General features: G+C 42.8%; 2 protein-coding genes across 3 annotated transcripts; both read left to right on the forward strand.

The window, feature by feature from the left end:
* The first annotated feature begins 9,605 nt into the window (after positions 1 to 9,605).
* Positions 9,606 to 15,432, forward strand: LOC106605344 (uncharacterized). 2 transcript variants are annotated; one of them, XM_014200862.2, is made up of 12 exons: positions 9,606 to 9,727; positions 9,891 to 9,964; positions 10,192 to 10,468; positions 10,969 to 11,120; positions 11,302 to 11,355; positions 11,448 to 11,730; positions 11,837 to 11,985; positions 12,147 to 12,170; positions 12,453 to 12,518; positions 12,683 to 12,965; positions 14,633 to 14,784; positions 14,886 to 15,432. In XM_014200862.2, exons 2-12 carry the CDS (start codon positions 9,895 to 9,897, stop codon positions 14,966 to 14,968), a joined length of 1,593 nt encoding a protein of 530 aa, XP_014056337.1. In that variant the 5' UTR covers positions 9,606 to 9,727; positions 9,891 to 9,894; the 3' UTR covers positions 14,969 to 15,432. The 2 variants fall into 2 exon arrangements, with proteins under 2 accessions (XP_014056337.1, XP_045574419.1); XM_045718463.1 differs by having other exon boundaries at positions 9,607 to 9,727; positions 11,305 to 11,355.
* Positions 15,433 to 18,407: 2,975 nt separating this feature from the next.
* On the forward strand, positions 18,408 to 19,852 carry LOC106605255 (fucolectin). Its single transcript, XM_014200694.2, has 3 exons — positions 18,408 to 18,416; positions 18,608 to 18,984; positions 19,149 to 19,852. Exons 1-3 carry the CDS (start codon positions 18,408 to 18,410, stop codon positions 19,336 to 19,338), a joined length of 576 nt encoding a protein of 191 aa, XP_014056169.1. The 3' UTR covers positions 19,339 to 19,852.
* The last annotated feature ends 2 nt before the right edge of the window (positions 19,853 to 19,854 follow it).

Below are 19,854 nucleotides of genomic sequence, written 5' to 3' on the forward strand. Positions count from 1 at the left end.
AAATACGTTTTGAACTTTCATCCAACTCGGAATTGTAAATTCGGAACTCAGGCCTCTTTCTAGTGCTATGGCCTGAAGAACACTGACATCACATGATTCAATATTTTTTTTATTCCCAGTTCCCAGTTGTCTTGAAAGCACCATAAATCCAGAGAATGCCAGACTTTGATGACAAAATGTACCTATGAAGGATCGCCGCGCCACCTTCCTGTTCAAGTGAGCACATCACAACAAGGTAAGTCCAAAAATGTCTTGTATGCTGCTGCATAAATGATGTAATATGCCAGGGAGATATGAATACTGTAGCTAAGAAAGTAATAGTAAGTGTATGTTGTGTAGTAAGCTGTTAGTAGCCCATGTGCCACACCCTAATCATTTGGTCTATTTTCACCTCTGAATTTTTCCTACTGTTCTGACTTGATGGTGCACATGTAGCCTATAACCTGCTTTTGAGAAACGTAATCATTGAGTATTGTAAGAGGTTTAATTGTCTGCTTATATACCCCTTTATTTATCCTAAAGTTCTGACTTGGTGTACAGAGAGAACACTGTAAGAATGAACCATGTTCTGAATTCGGTTGCTGTACAAATAGTTATATTGACTACCTCAGTCCTAACTTGCTCATTAATGTCTTAATCAAAATTATGGATTGCCAGACTAGGCTCCGCTGATAGCCAGGTGCAGCAGTGGTAAGGTGTTGGGACTGCTGTTAGGACTCTGCTGTATAGTGCAATTAATGTATTGTTTAGTGTTGTGTTGTGTAGTGGCTTTGTTGGCATGCATACCACTTTTTTTATGCCCCAACAAGATTTACATGCTAAAATCGCCACTGGACACAGTATGTAGAAACAGGAGACATCTAGAAAACAAATAGATGAAGGTAAAGATTGAGGAACCCTGTCGGGAAGTATCGTGCTATTAGGGCCGTCATGAATATTGGACACCAGTGCTTGATCATTTGTGAGGTATTAAAAAAAGATTCTGCTGAAGACTCCATTCATCTAAAATGATGTAGTTATGAAATCCGTTTATAAAAGGCAAACATTTTCCCGGACTCTAAGCTACAAAACATGTTCTCCATGTGTACAATTTCTGCAAGCGCCTGCACACCACTGCTCTATGCCAATAAGCAAAAGCAATGATAATGCTTTATTATAACATCTTTTTTTCATGCATTCTGGTACCTCAGAGCCCCCCAGGTCACCACCCTCTCAGGCTCACTTTTTCTTCTGGCACCTACCAATTTACAAATGAAGCACTGCAGGACACCCTGATATCAATGTGTTTGAAGCCAAGTTGACAAGGCCTTTGTTGACAAGATTTTCCGGGACCTGCACGGGCAGGGTGTAGTGGTGTATATCGACGACATTTTGATATACTCCGCTACATGCGCCGAGCATGTGTCCCTGGTGCGCACGGTGCTTGGTAGACTGTTGGAGCATGACCTGTACGTCAAGGCTGAGAAATGTCTGTTCTTCCAACAGTCCGTCTCCTTCCTAGGGTACCGCATTTCCACTTCAGGGGTGGAGATGGAGAGTGACCACATTATAGCCGTGCGTAATTGGCCAACTCCCACCACGGTAAAGGAAGTGCAGTGGTTTCTAGGGTTTGCCAACTACTACCGGAGGTTTATCCGGGGTTTTGGTCAGGTAGCGGCTCCCATTACCTCACTTCTGAAGGTGCAACTGCAGTGGTCGGCTGAGGCGGGCAGGGCTTTTGGTCACCTGAAGGCTCTGTTTACCTCGGCTCCCGTGCTGGCTCATCCGAATCCCTCTTTGGTGTGTATAGTGGAGGTGGACGCGTCCAAGGCTGGGATCGGAGCGATGCTCTCTCAGCGCTCGGGCACGCCACCGAAGCTCCGCCCCTGTACTTTCTTTTTGAAGAAGCTCAGCCCGGCGGAGTGAAACTATGATGTGGTTGACCGGGAGCTGTTGGCTGTTGTCAAGGCTCTGAAGGCGTGGAGACATTTGCTTGAGGGGGCTAAACACCCTTTTCTCATCTGGACTGACCACCACAATCTGGAGTACATCCGGGCGGCAAGGAAACTGAACACTCGCCAGGCAAGGTGGGCCATGTTCTTTACCCGTTTTGTTTTTACTCTGTCCTACCGACCAGGTTCCCAGAATGCTAAGGCAGACGCACTGTCCCGGATGTATGACACAGAGGAGCGGTCCATGGATCATACTCCCATACTTCCGCGCCTCTTGCCTGGTTGCACCGGTGGTGTGGGAGTTGGACGCGGACATCGAGCGGGCGTTACGCACAGAGCCCACTCCTCCCCAGTGTCCAGCTGGGCGTCTGTACGTTCCGTCTGCTGTCCGTGACCGTTTGATCTATTGGGCCCACACGTCACCCTCCTCTGGTCATCCTGGCATCGGTCGGACGGTGCGTTGCCTTAGTGGGAAGTACTGGTGGTCCACCTTGGCCAAGGACGTGAGGGTTTATGTTTTCTCCTGCTCGGTGTGCGCCCAGTGCAAGGCTCCCAGGCACCTGCCCAGAGGGAAGTTACATCCCCTCCCTGTTCCACAACGGCCGTGGTCGCACCTGTCGGTGGACTTCCTGACGGATCTTCCTCCCTCACAGGGCAACACCACGATCCTGGTCGTTGTGGATCGGTTTTCTAAGTCCTGCCGTCTCCTCCCTTTGCCAGGTCTCCCTACGACCGTACAGACTGCGGAGGCCCTCTTCACTCACGTCTTCCGGCACTACGGAGTGCCTGAGGACATAGTCTGTGATCGGGGTCCCCAGTTCACGTCCAGACTATGGAGGGTGTTCATGGAATGTCTGGGGGTCTCGGTCAGCCTCACCTCAGGTTTTCACCCGAGAGTAATGGGCAGGTGGAGAGATTAAACCAGGATGTGGGTAGGTTTCTGCGGTCATATTGCCAGGACTGGCCGGGGGAGTGGGCGGCGTTCATCCCCTGGGCAGAGATGGCCCAAAACTCACTCCGCCACTCCTCCACTAACCTCTCCCCTTTCCAGTGCGTACTGGGGTATCAGCCGGTTCTGGCACCTTGGCATCAGAGCCAGATCGAAGCTCCTGCGGTGGACGAATGGTTTAAGCGCTCGGAGGAGACCTGGGACGCTGCTCATGTGCATCTGCAAAGGGCCGTGAGGCGACAGAAGGCGAGCACCGACCGCAGCCGCAGTGAGGTCTGGCTCTTGACCCAAAACCTGCCCCTCCGCCTGCCCTGCCAGAAGCTGGGTCCGCGGTTTGTGGGGCCACTCAAAGTCCTAAGGAGACTGAACGAGGTATCCTACAGGTTACAGCTTCCCCCAGATTACCATATTAATCCCTCGTTCCTCCACCCCCCTCTGGACATCGAGGGGGCCCCGGCGTATGCTGTTCGAGCCATCCTGGACTCGAGGCGTCAGGGGCGAGGGGCCTTCAGTACCTCGTGGAGTGGGAGGGGTACAGTCCAGAGGAGAGATGCTGGGTGCCGGTGGAGGACGTCCTGGACCCTTCGTTGCTGCGGGAGTTCCACCGTCTCCACCCGGATCGCCCTGCGCCTCGTCTTCCGGGTCGTCCCCTAGGTCGGTGTCGGCGCGCTGCTGGAGCTGCGCGTCAAGGGGGGGTACTGTCACGACTTCCGCCGAAGTCGGTCCCTCTCCTTGTTCGGGCGGCGTTCGGCGGTCGACATCACCGGCCTTCTAGCCATCGCCGATCCACTTTTCATTTTCCATTTGTTTTGTCTTTGTTTTACACACCTGGTTTTACTTCCCCAATTACTTGTTCATTATTTAACCCTCTGTTCCCAAATTTTTTTTGTGAGTGATTGTTTTTCTATGTATTACGGTCCATAATGTGGGCTTGCTTTATTGTATTGTATTTGCCTATTTTGAGTAAATTACATTTATTTATTCCTATCTGCTGTCCTGTGCCTGACTCCTCTACATAAGCTACACACAGACCTCATTACACTACCTCCTCTCCTCTCCCCATCTGATGAGCGGCAGCAGGCTGTCTACACTCATGGAGAGTCTTCCTGTGGTTGGCGGTTAAAGTGAAAAAATATATACAGTATATATAATATATTCTGTATGTATCATATATATACAGTATATATTTTCCTTAATAAAAATAAATGCTATCGGTAAGTCCCTGAATTAATCTGTCCCTGTTTGTCAATGACAGAGAGGCAGATAAACCGTTTTCAAGTAAAAGGTCAATAATGATTGTTTTGGGAAACAGCTTGGATATTTAACCAATGTGCCTGTAACAGCTACAGCTTGGTCCATCAGACTGAGCCTAGTCCCTCTGCTGCTGGGCCTCACCGTAAGCAAACTCATCTGATAGGAAAAGAGATTAGCATATCGAGACTCATCTGACAACATAATGCATTGATTACAACATAAGGGGGATGTACAATGATTTGTATGTATTTCAAAATACGTACTATTAAAGTCATTTTGGAATATTTTCCAGTTGATGCCCGTTACCTTATAGTGTTCTCTTGATTTAATAATTTCTTATTTATGATGATTTATATTCTAAATGTGCTTGCTTTAAAACAAATTATATTTTCTAATGCCAATAAAGTTTATATATTTGTACCAACATGGAAATATTGTAAAATAAATAATCACACCACAACATTTTTTAATAGGATTGTAGACGTTTTGACCATTGTTTGGATCTTTTAACAGATAAGGAAGGTTGTGTCAATTGCATTATAAAATTCAAATCTTAACAGAGTGTAAGGGGGAACCATCATCATTCACAATGATACAGTCCAAACTAAATATATTTTTTAATTTGGCTTGGTGTATTCAGTTGTTTCTACAATACATCACTATTCCACTGAGAGGAAAACCTGCCGAGGAGGATGTAGTTAGTCTTATTGTCTGATGAAGAAGAGGAAGGGGTGGTCTGGCGTGAAGTGTTCCTCTCAGATCACACAGGTCGTCACCATGCCAGTGATGGCACCTGCAGCGTCTGTCCCCCTTCTTGTTCATCCAATACAGGTTGGCCCTGCTACCCGTCAAATGCTTAAGCACGTCCCTCACCTGTGCGAACACTTCCTTGGTCACCTTTGCAACTACTGTATATATACTGATTGTACAAAACATGACATAGACTGACCATGTGAATCCAGGTGAAAGCTATGATCCCTTATTGATGTCACTTGGTAAATCCACTTCAATCACTGACATGGTGACGTTCTGTGTGATCTGAAATGAAATCACGGACTACAAAAAGAAAACAAGCCAAGTTACGGACACCGACGTCACGCTTCCAGACAAACTAAACACCTTCTTTGCCCGCTTTGAGGATAACACAGTGTCACCGTCGCGGCCCGCTAACAAGGACTGTGCCCCCTCTCCTTCTCCGTGGCTGACGTGAGTAAAACATTTAAACATGTTCGCCCAGACAGCATCCCTAGCCTCGTCCTCAGAGCATGCACAGACCGGCTGGCTGGTGTATTTACGGACATATTCAATCAATCCCTATCCCAGTCTGTTGTCCTCACATTCTTTAAGATGGCTACCATTGTTCCTGTACCCAAGAAGGAAAAGATAACTGAACTAAATGTCTTCCGCCCGTAGCACTCACCTCTGTCATCATGAAGTGCTTTGAGAGACTAGTCAAGGATCATATCACCTCTACCTTATCGCCAACCCTAGACCCACTTCAGTTTGCTTACCACCCCAACAGGTCCACAGACGACGCAATTGCCATCACACTGCACACTGCCCTATCCCATCTGGACAGAAGGAATACCTATGTAGTAATGCTGTTCATTGACTACAACTCAGCATTTAACACCATAGTACCCTCCAACTCATCAAGCTGAAGTCTCTGGGTCTCGACCCCACCCTGTGCAATTGGGTCCTGGACTTTCTGACGGGCCGCCCCCAGGTGTTGAAAGTAGGAAACAACATGTCCACTTCACTGACCCTCAACACTGGGGCCCCACAAGGGTACGTGCTCAGCCGCCTCCTGTACTCCCTGTTCACCCACGACAGCATGGCCATGCACCTCCAACTCAATCAAGTTTGCAGATGACACAACAGTAGTGTGCTTGATTACCAACAACGACGAGACAGCCTACAGGGAGGAGGTGAGGGCACTCAGAGTGTGGTGTCAGGAAAACAACTTCTCACTTAACGTAAACAAAACAAAGGAGATGATCGTGGACTTCAGGAAACAGCAGAGGGAGCAGCCCCCTATCCACATCGAAGGGACAACAGTGGAGAAGGTGGAAAGTTTTAAATTCCTAGGCGTACACATCACAGACAGACTGAAATGGTCCGCTCACACAGATAGTGTGGTGAAGAAGGCGCAACAGCGCCTCTTCAACCTCAGGAGGCTGAATAAATTTGGCTTGTCATCCAAAATCCTGACAAACTTTTACAGATGCACAATTGAGAGAATCCTGTTTGGCTGTATTACAGCCTGGTACGGCAACTGCACCGCCCTCAACCGCAAGGCTCTCCAGAGGGTGATGCGGTCTGCACAATGCATCACCGGGGGAAAACTATCTGCCCTCCATGACACCTACACCGCCCGATGTCACAGGAAGGCCAAAAAGATCATCAAGGACATCAACCACCAGAGCCACTGCCTGTTCACACCGCTACCATCCAGAAGGCGAGGTCAGTACAGGTGCATCAAAGTTGGGACCGAGAGACTGAAAAACAGCTTCTATCTCAAGGCCACCAGACTGCTAAACAGCAATCACTAACTCAGAGAGGCTGCTGCCTACATTGAGACCCAATCACTGGCCACTTTAATAAATTAATCACTAGTCACGTTATACAATGCCACTTTAAATAATTCTACTTTAATAATGTTTACATATCCTACATTACTCATATCACATGTATATACTGTATTTTATACCGTCTATTGCGCTCGGCCATCACTCATCCATATACTTATGTACCTATTCTCATTCACCCCTTTAGATTTGTGTATATTAGGTTGTTGGGGAATTGATAGATTACTTGTAGAATATTACTGTACTGCCAACTAGAAGCACAAGCATTTCGCTACACTCGCATTAACATCTGCTAACCATGTGTGTGTAACAAATAAAATTGGATTTGATTTGATGAAGGGGAGGAGACAGGTAAAAGCAACGATTCTTAAGCCTTGAGGCAATTGAGACATTGATTGTGTATGTTTTCAGAGGGTGAATGGGAAAGATAAAAAGATTGAAGTGCCTTTGAACGGGGTATGGTAGTAGGTGTCAGGCGCACCAGTTTCCCGTATATGTCAAGAATGGTCCACCACCCAAAAGATATCCAGCCAACTTGACACAACACTGAGAAGCATTGGAGTGAATATGGGACAGTATCCCTGTGGAACACTTTCAGCACCTTGTAGAGTCCATGCCCTAACGAATTTAGGTTATTCTGAGGGCAAAAGGAGGGTAAACTCAATATTGGGATGGTAATTCCTAATGTTTTGTCCACTCAGTGTACAGTACGTGACCAGTGACTCATAACCCCATGTGAGAGTACCAGTAGTGGACAAAACAGGTTAATCATTATTAGACGACACATACACAGGCCTGAAATATCTCCTACATATTAATTTTACTCAAAGCAAGACTGCTGTCAATTTTTTATTTATTTATTTCACCTTTATTTAACCAGGTAGGCAAGTTGAGAACAAGTTCTCATTTACAATTGTGACCTCGCCAAGATAAAGCAAAGCAGTTCGACACATACAACAACACAGAGTTACACATGGAGTAAAACAAACATACAGTCAATTATACAGTAGAAAAATAAGTCTATATACAATGTGAGCAAATGAGGTGAGATAAAGGAGGTAAAGGCAAAAAATGCCATGGTGGCAAAGTAAATACAATATAGCAAGTAAAACACTGGAATGGTAGATTTGTAGTGGAAGAAAGTACAAAGTAGAAATAGAAATAATAGGGTGCAAAGGAGCAAAATGAATAAATACAGTAGGGGAAGTGGTAGTTGTTTAGGCTAAATTATACATGGGCTATGTACAGGTGCAGTGATCTGTGAGTTGCTCTGACAGCTGGTGCTTAAAGCTAGTGAGGGAGATAAGTGTTTCCAGTTTCAGAGATTTTTGTAGTTCGTTCCAGTCATTGGCAGCAGAGAACTGGAAGGAGAGACGGCCAAAGGAGGAATTGGCTTTGGGGGTGACCAGAGAGATATACCTGCAGGAGCGCGTGCTACAGGTGGGTGCTGTTATGGAGACCAGTGAGCGGAGATAAGGGGGGACTTTACCTAGCAGGATCTTGTAGATGACCTGGAGCCAGTGGGTTTGGCGACGAATATGAAGCGAGGGCCAGCCAACAAGAGCGTACAGGTCGCAGTGGTGGGTAGTATATGGGGCTTTGGTGACAAAACGGATGGCACTGTGATAGACTGCATCCAGTTTGTTGAGTAGGGTATTGGAGGCTATTTTGTAAACGACATCGCCGAAGTCGAGGATCGGTAGGATGGTCAGTTTTACGAGGTTATGTTTGGCAGCATGAGTGAAGGATGCTTTGTTGCGAAATAGGAAATGACTAATTAACAAGGCAACAATAGTTAAAACATGATAAGCATATGTAATACATATTTATATTACACAGCACTCTCCTGGAAGTGCAGGTCCACATACTGCAGTATGTGATCCAGTGGACTGAGCAGAAGGATGTCTGTGTTCTCATCAATGTCCAGCTCAGTTGACTAGTTCTTCAGTTGGATGGTGGGGCGGTGAACATGCCACGCAGAGCACCAATCTTGGTCGTCTACACACATGCGTGCATGCACAAACACATGTCCCCCCACACACACACACACGTTTGTTTTACTATCCTTGTGGGACTGAACAATTTATTCCCATTCAAAATCCTATTTTCCCTAACCCCTAAACCTAAGCATGACCCTAACTCCTAAACCTACCCCTAAACCTAACCCCTAACCCTAATTGTAACCCTAAACCTAAGCCTAAAATAGCATTTTCCCACTTGTCCAAATTTTCCTCATTTTACTATCCTTGTGATTTCTGGTCACCATAAGGATAGTCAAATCAAAAACACACCAACACAGTTATTTAATCATATACTTGATTTTTGGTTTGTTTTACTACCACCAATATTTGAGATTAAATGAAGTTCCTCTTTTGAACCATATGATGGTGTTGATGTATTGCAAACATTTCTTCCGCTTGTGATATATAGTGGGTGAAGGACACTGCATACCGTGATTCTAAAATGCTGCTATATTTATTCAGTGGTGTTCAGTGGCCTGCCTAGTACATCTTTTTGCAAAATATACAATTAGTTTTAAATGAGCATTTAGGACTGATTTCGAGGTGGTTTTGGACTGTACCCATGTGTACTATATGCTATAGCATGATTACAGGGCAATGGCCACGTTGATGTCACCAGGTTGTTCCACTGAGCCTTTACAACAATCAAGGCCATCTTAGTGTGTCTGTGAAGCTTCATCATGTCTTATGAACATACTCATAAGCATACTGTACAAGGAATACAAAAAGTGCAGTTCACACAAAAAGTACAGAGATTGGAATAAGATGACTAAATGTGACATGCTGTGACAGGGCTCTGTATATGTAATGCTCCATGGCACAGTCTTGTTTGCACTTTTGAAAAGTAAACAGTTCTTTGTACATTGAAAACATAGTGACTCAGAGGTCAGTGGACCCTTCCTATGTTCAATCTATTTCTGCCAGTCCCTGAGTACTTAAAGAAATCCCCTCTAATGCAGAGCATGCAAGCACATTACATCTACGGTAAGTTCCAAAATGTATATAACTTCATTTTGAGTAGCCTACTGCAAAATGTGTCAGTCACATGTTTTATCTGATCGGTGACATTTCAAAGAACTGTCTGGTGAACAGAATATCTGAACCTGTTGATGTTTATCTGTGAACCTCTCCTATTTGTTTCTATCAGCAAGATGAAAGAAGTTATTATACTCTCCCTACTGGGGATTCTGGGAATGGGAAGGTGCTCTAAAGATGGATTGGGTTGGTCAACCCCCTTACCTTGTTGGGTCCCATGGGAATCTATTTTCTAATGTTCTATATGTAAAGATAACACATGAAAATATTGTCATTATTTCAAATGTGGATATTTAGATACACTATTTAAAAACGATTTTAAAACATGTAAGGAGATTATCAGATGGTAACATGATTTATGGTTCATCTCTGTTCTGAATAGCTATCCTCATTATTCTCCTTCTGGCCCACAGTGAATGTTGCTCTGAGGGGCAAAGCAGCCCAATCCTCCACATACTACAGAGGCACTGCAAAAAGAGCCATTGATGGAATACGGAACACGACTTTCAAAGATGACTCCTGCAGCCACACTTTGGGAGAGACCAACCCCTGGTGGAGAGTGGACCTGCGGAAGACATACCAAGTCACCTCCGTCACCATCACCAACAGAGATACTTTAGCAGAGAGGATCAATGGGGCTGAGATCCGCATTGGAAATTCCCTGGAGAACGATGGCAACAGTAACCACAGGTATGGCACTGCCCATCATCCTGCATTTGAGCATTAGAGGAAAATAATGTTGTATGCCCAGGCTGAGAGCAGACATCTGGGCTATGTCACAATTCTGTGATTCCTCACATCCTATCTCTTCACCTGCTTCTCAATAGTATTGAGGGGAAGATTCAAGGTGCCTCCACTAGGACTTTTTCTTTCCAATGGGTTTTGACAGTTGCGTAAAGTAGCTTTAGTAAAAATGCCTTTGACAACTTTTACTCCACTAGATTCCTATTTTATGTTTACTTTTCACTCCCATACATTTTCCCTGATACCCAAAAGTACTCAGGCAGGACAGCAAAATGGTCCAATTTTACTGGGTGACTTTTACTTCTATATTTTTTACTGCAGTATATTTACTTTTACTCAAGTATAACGGTTTGGTACTTTTTCCACAACTGGGTTTTAAAAAGGAGGCGAGGATAGAGGATACGAGGAATCCACCTCCTCATAATACGGCTTACTGTTCCATCCAGGTGTGCGTTGATATCCTCCATTCCCGCCGGGTGCTCCACCACATTTCAATGCCACGGGATGCAGGGGAAATACGTCAATGTGTTCCTCAAAGGATACATGCAATATCTGACCCTGTGTGAGGTGGAGGTGAATGCTCATCCTGCTCCTATTGGTACGCATCAAAACCTGGAAGAAAATAACCCAACAGAGGGATCATACACATATTGAGATGAATATTTTGATGGTGATCCATTTGTGTGGTAGTTTTCCTTTTTTATTAGCTATAAATGGTTGATAAGACCTGTACAGTATAACTTCACTGTTCATCTCATGTATGTTTCATTGTGTCTTAGAAGAAGTGGGACCAACTCAAGCTTCAGAACTCAGCTTAATTGTTCCTGTTACAGGTAAACCCAGATCTATACCACATAAGTATGTTATATACATTCATGGATCTTTGTACTGTATTGGTAAGTGTAAACCTTCTGTTTCCCTAAAGACAATGTTGCCTTAAAGAAAACCACTAACCAATCCTCCCAGTACTCCCACATGGGGAGCTCTGACAATGCCGTAGATGGAAGTCGCCTCTCCATGTACCAAGACAAATCATGCAGCCGCACCAAGTCCGAAGTCAACCCATGGTGGAGGGTGGACTTGCAGCGAACTTACAACGTCACCTCCATAACAGTCACCAACATTGAAGACATTGATCCAGAGATGATCGATGGGGCTGAAATCCACATTGGAAACTCACTGCAGAATAATGGCAACAGCAATCCATTGTGAGGAGCCTCATTAGCAAATATAACACAGAGCGCATTTGACGTTTAAGATTTGAGATCAAAAGCCTGTTTATACAATGTGTTTTCGTTCGATTTCCTTCTTTAGGTGCGCTGTGATCTCCTCATATCCCGCGTGGGAGGTCATGACCTTTCAGTGCAGTGGGATCGAGGGTCGCTATGTGAACATTTTCTTGCCGGGCTGCAATAAACACCTGTCACTGTGTGAGGTGGAGGTGAATGTGGGCAGCCGTCCTGGTGAGGAGGAGACATTATGGTATTGTCATCAATTAACAGAAGGGGCAGTATATGATCACTTCATCTAAGTTTATAAGCTTGTTAGGGTGACAAAATCATGACATCTGGTCAAATTTGACCTATTCCTCTAAATTACAACAAATGTCTTGGTCCTTTTACAGATATGGACGAACATCTTTCCTCTGGTATGTACAGGGTTTTAGTTACTATATCTCTGTGTTATTGTTGGACATCAAATCAAATCGGTCACATACACATGGTTAGCAGATGTTATTGCGAGTGTAGCGAAATGCTTGTGCTTCTAGTTCTGAACATGCAGTAATATCTAACAATTTCACAACAACTACCTTTTACACTTGCCTACATGGTAGCTATAAGATGACTTGAAGCCATGGCTAACGGTCTCTTAACAGTGTGGGTCCAAAACCTGTGACTCAAACCTTTATGTACTGTAATGTTTCCTGTAGACAGGAGGGTGCAAGATATGAAGAGAGGGCAAGATATTCTATGCCCAGACCATAAGACTCGACATGGTAACACATACAATATGTTTACTTTTGTTGTATTATAGAGAATGCAAAACTGTTTGAGAAAAGTTTTCATTGAGATCACTGATTAGTACAGCTATGTACTGCATCTTGAACTGACAATGAACCATTTGTAAACCCATGATTTTAATCTTGTTTGTTCTGTGAAGAGAATGTAGCCACTGGCGGGAGAGCCAGTCAGTCGTCGCAGTTGGACAGGTTCGGAGATGCCAACAATGCCATTGACTTGAACTGGAGCAACCAGTATCTGGAGAGGTCCTGCAGCCACACGAATGCAGAGGTCAACCCCTGGTGGCGGGTGGACCTGAGCAAGACCCACAATGTCACCTACGTCACCATTACCAACAGAGGGGACTGCTGCTCAGACAGGATCAGTGGAGCAGAGATCCACGTTGGGGACTCACTGTTCAACAACGGCAATAGCAACCCACTGTGAGTTATCTTCGTAACACAACTCTCCCTTAAACAACCCAGCCATCTCCATAACTCATCAACTATGAGGATTTAATCAGACTTAAAGGGGCAGTTTACATACACTTCGGTTGGAGTCATTAAAACTAATTTTTCAACCACTCCACAAATGTCTTGTTAACAAACTATAGTTTTGGCAAGTCGGTAAGGACATCTACTTTGTGCATGACACAAGTCATTTTTCCAACAGTTGTTTACAGACAGATTATTTCCCTTATAATTCACTGTATCACAATCCCAGTGGGTCAGAAGTTTACATACTGTTAACGGTTGTCATCTGGAATGGAGGACCAAGGCACAGCAGGTTGAGTGCTCATAATTAACTTTAATGAGAAAAACACTGAACAAAACAAACCGATGGACGACGAATACAGACTTGAAGGCACAGACAGCAACTCAAGAAACAACCTCCCACAATTTACAAACACACCCTAATATATAGGACTCTCAATCAAAGGCAACTAGACAACACCTGCCTTCAATTGAGAGTCCACACCCCAATTAACTAAACATAGAAACAGACTAACTAGAAAGAACATAGAAATAGACTAACATATAGCAGTGACCAAAAACCCCGGAAATAATGAATCAAACACCCCACTACATAAACCATCACCCCGACACACATAAACAAAATACCCTCTGCCACGTCCTGACCAAACTACAATAGCAAATCATCTTATTACTGGTCAGGACGTGACACATACACTAAGTTGACTGTGCCTTTAAACAGCTTGGAAAATTCCATAAAATTGTGTCATGGCTTTAGAAGCTTCTGATAGGCTAATTGACAACATTTGAGTCAATTGGAGGTGTAACTGTAGATGTATTTCAAGGCCCACCTTCAAACTCAGTGCCTCTTTGCTTGACATCATGGGAAAATCAAAAGAAATCAGTGCGAGCAAGGCCTACAAACCTGACTGAGTTACACCAGCTCTGTCAGGAGGAATGGGCCAAAATTCACCCAACTTATTGTGGGAAGCTTGTGGAAGGCTATCCGAAACATTTGACCCAAGTTAAACAATTTAAAGGCAATGCTACCAAATACTAATTGAGTGTATGTAAACTTCTGACCCACTGGGAATGTGATGAAAGAAATGAAAGCTGAAAGAAATCATTTTCTCTAGTATTATTGTGACATTTCACATTCTTAAAATAAAGTGGTGATCTAACTGACCTAAGACTGGGAATTTTTACTAGGATTAAATGTCAGGAATTGTGAAAAACTGAGTTTAAATGTATTTGGCTAAGGTGTATGTAAACTTCTGACTTCAACTCTAGCTATGGATACAATGACTGACCAGCTATGATATCAAAATTATAGTTGGAACCATGTTTTGAGGCTATATAGTTTGTTTACATTTACTTTGTTTAAGAACATTGGATAAAACAAGATGATATTTTTGGTTCTGATGGGCTATGACAGTTGAACTAAGCTCATGAGGCATTTCTAAGTTATATTCTTCAAGAATCATTAATTTATACATCCCAAAATGGATGTAGCAACTGCAGATTGCCACTTTAAGCTTTCAGGAAACTCGTCCCTGATCCCTAATTTTGAGCAAATACGGTTTTTCCTGTAATCATCTTATAACATATAACAATGCTCAAGATTCCTATGCCTGTAGGTGTGCCAGGATTCCATACATCCCTGCTGGGCAAAGCAGGACATTTCCGTGCGGTGGGATATCGGGGCGCTATGTCAACATTCTCCTCCGAGGAAAAGAGAAGTACTTGACTTTGTGTGAGGTGGAAGTGCAAGCAAGCACCTTTCAGACAGGTATGGACTCCATCATTCAGAATGTACACCTTCTCCAGCAGATACCTTTTTTTATTATCGTTTACCGATATAAATGTTTTACTCCACTCCCTTTCTCCCAGACCTGCCTTCAACTGCCCCCGAGACAGCTGTTACAGCCTGGCTGTGGGATCTTCTGAGTTCCATTTACATTTTAGTCATTTAGCAGACACTCTTATCCAGAGCAACTTACAGTAGTGAATGCATACATTTCATTTTGTTTGTACTGGCCCCCCGTGGGAATCGAACCCACAACCCTGGCGTTGCACACACCATGCTGGCGTTGCAAACACCATGCTCTACCAACTGAGCCACAGGGAAGCCAGGTGACTACTTCAAAATGGTGAAATAGATCCCTCGGAAGGCTTGCTATTCGGAATGGTCAGCTACTCCTACATCCAATCATACAGTACCCTCCAGGCTAAAATTGGGACCAGAAATCAGAAATCCTTAACCAGAGGCTTGGATTTTACACAATATTCCATACTCACCAAGTCATTTTTCTGAGCATGGGCAGCTCCATTGAGGGCTGTCCCTATTTTAAAGTAGTCCATTTCTTCTTCTTCTTCTACTTCTATGAGTGTATTGTATTTGCAGTACCAAAATAAACTGAAAAGCTGTATACCACTATCTACTTTGCTGGAGTGTGTAAAGTTTGAACAGATAGATATACTGCCACCTGCAGTTATGGAATGTTTGCTCAGGAGTATAATTCATTGGCTGAACCCTCCTACTGACATACTGTGATCCTTCCTTAACCCATAGCAAGTCCTACCCAGTTGACTACTTCAAAATGGTGAAAGTCCTCAATGGCACTGCACATGCTAAAACAGGCTTTGGGACAAATGCTCCCTCTAACCAACTCAATGGGTCAATTACATTTCAACACAGTTGATTCATGGAGGGCCGAATCCTAACTTCAAATTGATGTATTTACCTCAAGTTTCATGCATTAGGATTAGCCCTGAAATGAGTTGACATGTGTTAGTTTCAACTCTGCTGTTGCATTGATTTCCCTTACTTCTCATCTTCTATTTCTCCACTGAAGAGACCTATAATCAAAACAATACAGACATTTGATCATGAGAAAATATAATTTGAGACACAACATCCAGTTGATACAGTGCCTGGTAAGTTACCCACATAGTCTGCAAAATGCAAGCAAACCCTTTTGCTTTCGTTGTGTGTCACTAAGGCTGTGTTTACATAGGCAGCTAAATTCTGATATTTTTTTCACTAATATGTCTTTTGACAAATGAGATTAGCACTGAAAAAGATCTGATGTGAAAAGATCTGATGTGATTGGTCAAAAGACACATTTCTGGGAAAAAGATCAGAATAGGGCTGCCTGTGTAAATGCAGCCTATTACACTTACAGTGCCTTCAGAAAGTATTCACACCCCTTTGACTTTTTACACATTTTGTTGTGTTACAGCCTGAATTTAAGATGGATAAAAACAAACAAAAAAAGTCACTGTCCCAATATCCCCGTTTTTTAAAACAAATGAGTGACAAACAAAAAACTGAAATGTCTTGAGTCAATAAGTATTCAACCCCTTTGTTATGGCAAGCCTAAATAAGTTTAGGAGTAAACATTTGCTTAACAAGTTACCCCTTTGTTCATGGTGAAGTTATTAATTATACTTTGGATGGTGTATCAATACACCCAGTCAGTACAAACTCAGTTGCCGGAAAGGAAGGATTTCTCCATGAAACCAATGGAGACTTTAAAACAGTTACAGAGTTTAACGGCTGTGAAAGGAGAAAACTGAGAATGGACCAACATTCTAGTTAATCCACAATACTAACCTAACTGACAGAGTGAAAAGAAGGAAGCCTGTACAGAATACAAATATAAAACAAAATATGCATCCTGTTTACAACAAAGCACTAAAGTAATACCGCAAACAATATGGCAAAGCAATTCACTTTTTGTTCTGAATACAAAGTGTTATGTTTGGGGCAAATCCAATACAACACATTACTGTGTACCGCTCTACATATTTTCAAGCATAGTTGTGCCTTCATCATGTTATGGGTATGCTTGTAATGGTTAAGAACTGGGGAGTTTTTCTGAATAAAAAAATACATTGAATGGACCTAATTCTAGAAGAAAACCTGGTCCAGTCTGCTTTCCACCAGACACTGGGAGATGAATTTACCTTTCAGCAGGACAACAATTTAAAACACAAGGACAAATCTACACTTGAGTTGCTTACCAAGAAGACAGTAAATGTTCCTGAGTGGCCGAGCTACAGTTTTGAATTAAATCTACGGCAAGACAAATATATGGCAAGACTTGAAAATGGTTGTTTAGCAATGATCAGCAACCAATTTGAAAGAGCTTTAAGAATTTTGAAAATAATAATTGGCAAATGTTGCACAATCCAGGTGTGGAAGCTCTTAGAGCAGGGTTCCCCAACTGGTGGCCTGAGGGTGATATTATTTGGCTCCCCAAGTTTTCTGAACAAACAAAATAATATACAGTACCAGTCAAAAGTTTGGACACACCTACTCATTCAAGGGTTTTTCTTTATTTTACTATTTTCTACATTGTAGAATTATAGTGAAAACATCAAAACTATGAAATAACACATATGAAATCATGTAGTAATCAAAAAAAGTGTTAAACAAATCAAAATATTTTTTGTATATTTTGATTTGCACACTCTTGGCATTCTCTCAACCAGCTTCATGAGGTAGTTGCCTGGAATGCATTTCAATTAACAAGTGTGCCTTGTTAAAAGCTTAATGCGTTTGAGCCAATCAGTTGTGCTGTGACAAGGTAGGGGGGGTATACAGAAGATAACCCTATTTGGTAAAAGACCAACTCCATATTATGGCAAGAACAGCTCAAATAAGCAAAGAGAAATGACATTCCATCATTACTTTAAAACATGAAGGTCAAACACGCACCTTTTATAAAATAGGGCCACCTTCTGTATACCACCCCTACCTTGTCACAACACAAATGATTGGCTGAAAAGCATTAAGGAAAGAAATTCCCCAAATTAACTTTTAACAAGGTACACCTGCTAATTGAAATGCATTCCAGGTGACTACCTCGCGAGGCTGGTTGAAAGAATGCCAAGAGTGAGCAAATCATGGCAAAGGGTGGCTGAATAATCTCAAATATAAAATGTATTTTGATTTAACAGTTTTTTGGTTACTACATGACTCCATATGTGTTGTTTTGATGTCTTCACTATTATTTTACAATGTAGAAAATAGTTAAAAATTACAAAAAACCCTTGAATAAGTATGTGTGTCCAAACTTTTGACTGGTATTGTATATATTATTATAAAAAAAATGTTGTTGACATAAAATACCTTAATAATACCAGCAAATCAGCTCCAAGTGATTTTAGTTCTGGAAATCTGTTCCAAAGTATTCCCACGCATAATAGATATTTGTGACCGTATACAAATGTACGCATGGTTTGAAAATATGTTTTAATAAAACATAATCTGTTTGTACTTCCTGCGGTCAATTTGCAGTTTACAAATTATTTGTAATTATGTTCCGACCCCCTGAAAAAAATGTATAAAATACCCCGCGGGTGGATCTAATTTGATGATCCCCGTCTTAGATTTACCGAGAAAGAATGACTGCTGTAAACACTAGCCAAAGGTGCTTCAAAAAAATATTGACTAAGGGGTTTGAATACAAAGGTTAATGAAATATTTCCGTATGTCCATTTTAAAAACATTCGTTGAAATAAAATAAATAATAATTATGTCATTATTGGGTATTGTGTGTAGATTATCATAAAAAAAAAACGTGTTTTATCCATTATGAATTCAGGCTGTAACATATCAAAATGTTGAATATGTCAAGGGGTATGAATACTTTCTGAAGGCACTGTTTTCCCCCCTAATTCTTATTGTGTCCCCCTCAGAGAATCTAGCCTCCGGTGGAATAGCAGTCCATTCCTCCCAGTACGACAGCCACGGTGCTGCCAGCAATGCCATCGACAGGAAGCGTAACCCACTGTACCATGCTGGCTCCTGCAGCCACACGGAGGCAGAGACCAACCCCTGGTGGAGAGTGGACCTATTGGACACATACCAAGTCACCTTTGTCACCATCACCAACAGAGGGGACTGCTGTCTCCACAGGATCAACGGGGCTGAGATCCGCATTGGAAACTCCCTGGAGAACAACGGCACGACCAATCCACTGTGAGAAGATATGATTCATAAAGCCTTGGCTTAGATGATCCACAGCAGTCATGTTTTGGAGATGTTGTGGCGAATTTACCAGTTTACATCAATGATTGCAGGTTTCATGATCAGAAAAAACCTCTGGCTGTATGCTCTAACTTACTGGTATGTGTGTGTTTCAGGTGTGCTGTGATCTCCGAGATGAGAGAAGGGCAGCCAATGGATATTCCATGTAACATTGTGTCCCTCCATGTCACTATCGTTCTCCCAGGCAGAGAGAAGTACCTGGCACTGTGCGAGGTAGAGGTGTACGGGGAAAGTGATGACCCTAACCAATCCGAAATGACTCATTTTACAGGAAAGTCCAAATAAGGCCAGCATACTACTATGATTATTATTATTTGACCATGCTGGTCATTTATGAACATTTTAACATCTTGACCATGTTCTGTTATAATATCCACCCTGCACAGCCAGAAGAGGACTGGCCACCCCTCATAGCCTGGTTCCTCTCTAGGTTTCTTCCTAGGTTTTTGGCCTTTCTAGGGAGTTTTTCCTAGCCACCGTGCTTCTTTCACATGCTTTGCTTGCTGTTTGGGGTTTTAGGCTGGGTTTCTGTACAGCACTTTGAGATATCAGCTGATGTACGAAGGGCTATATAAATAAATTTGATTTGATTTAGTTACCATCTAACTGCATAATTACATCAGAATCACATAATATTTTGAGAAGTGTGGAGAAAGTCACTCACTATTTCTTGTCATAACCCAGTGGAACCTCAAATTGTTTTCTTTGTTGAAGGCGGACGCTGTATTATAGCCAAATTATAAACAGTCAGATTTGTATTCAGGTGTGTATTCTATTAATAAAGGCTTGTTACTGTGAATC

The sequence above is a fragment of the Salmo salar genome, chromosome ssa05 (genome assembly GCF_905237065.1).
Source record: "Salmo salar chromosome ssa05, Ssal_v3.1, whole genome shotgun sequence".
NCBI lineage: Eukaryota > Metazoa > Chordata > Actinopteri > Salmoniformes > Salmonidae > Salmo > Salmo salar.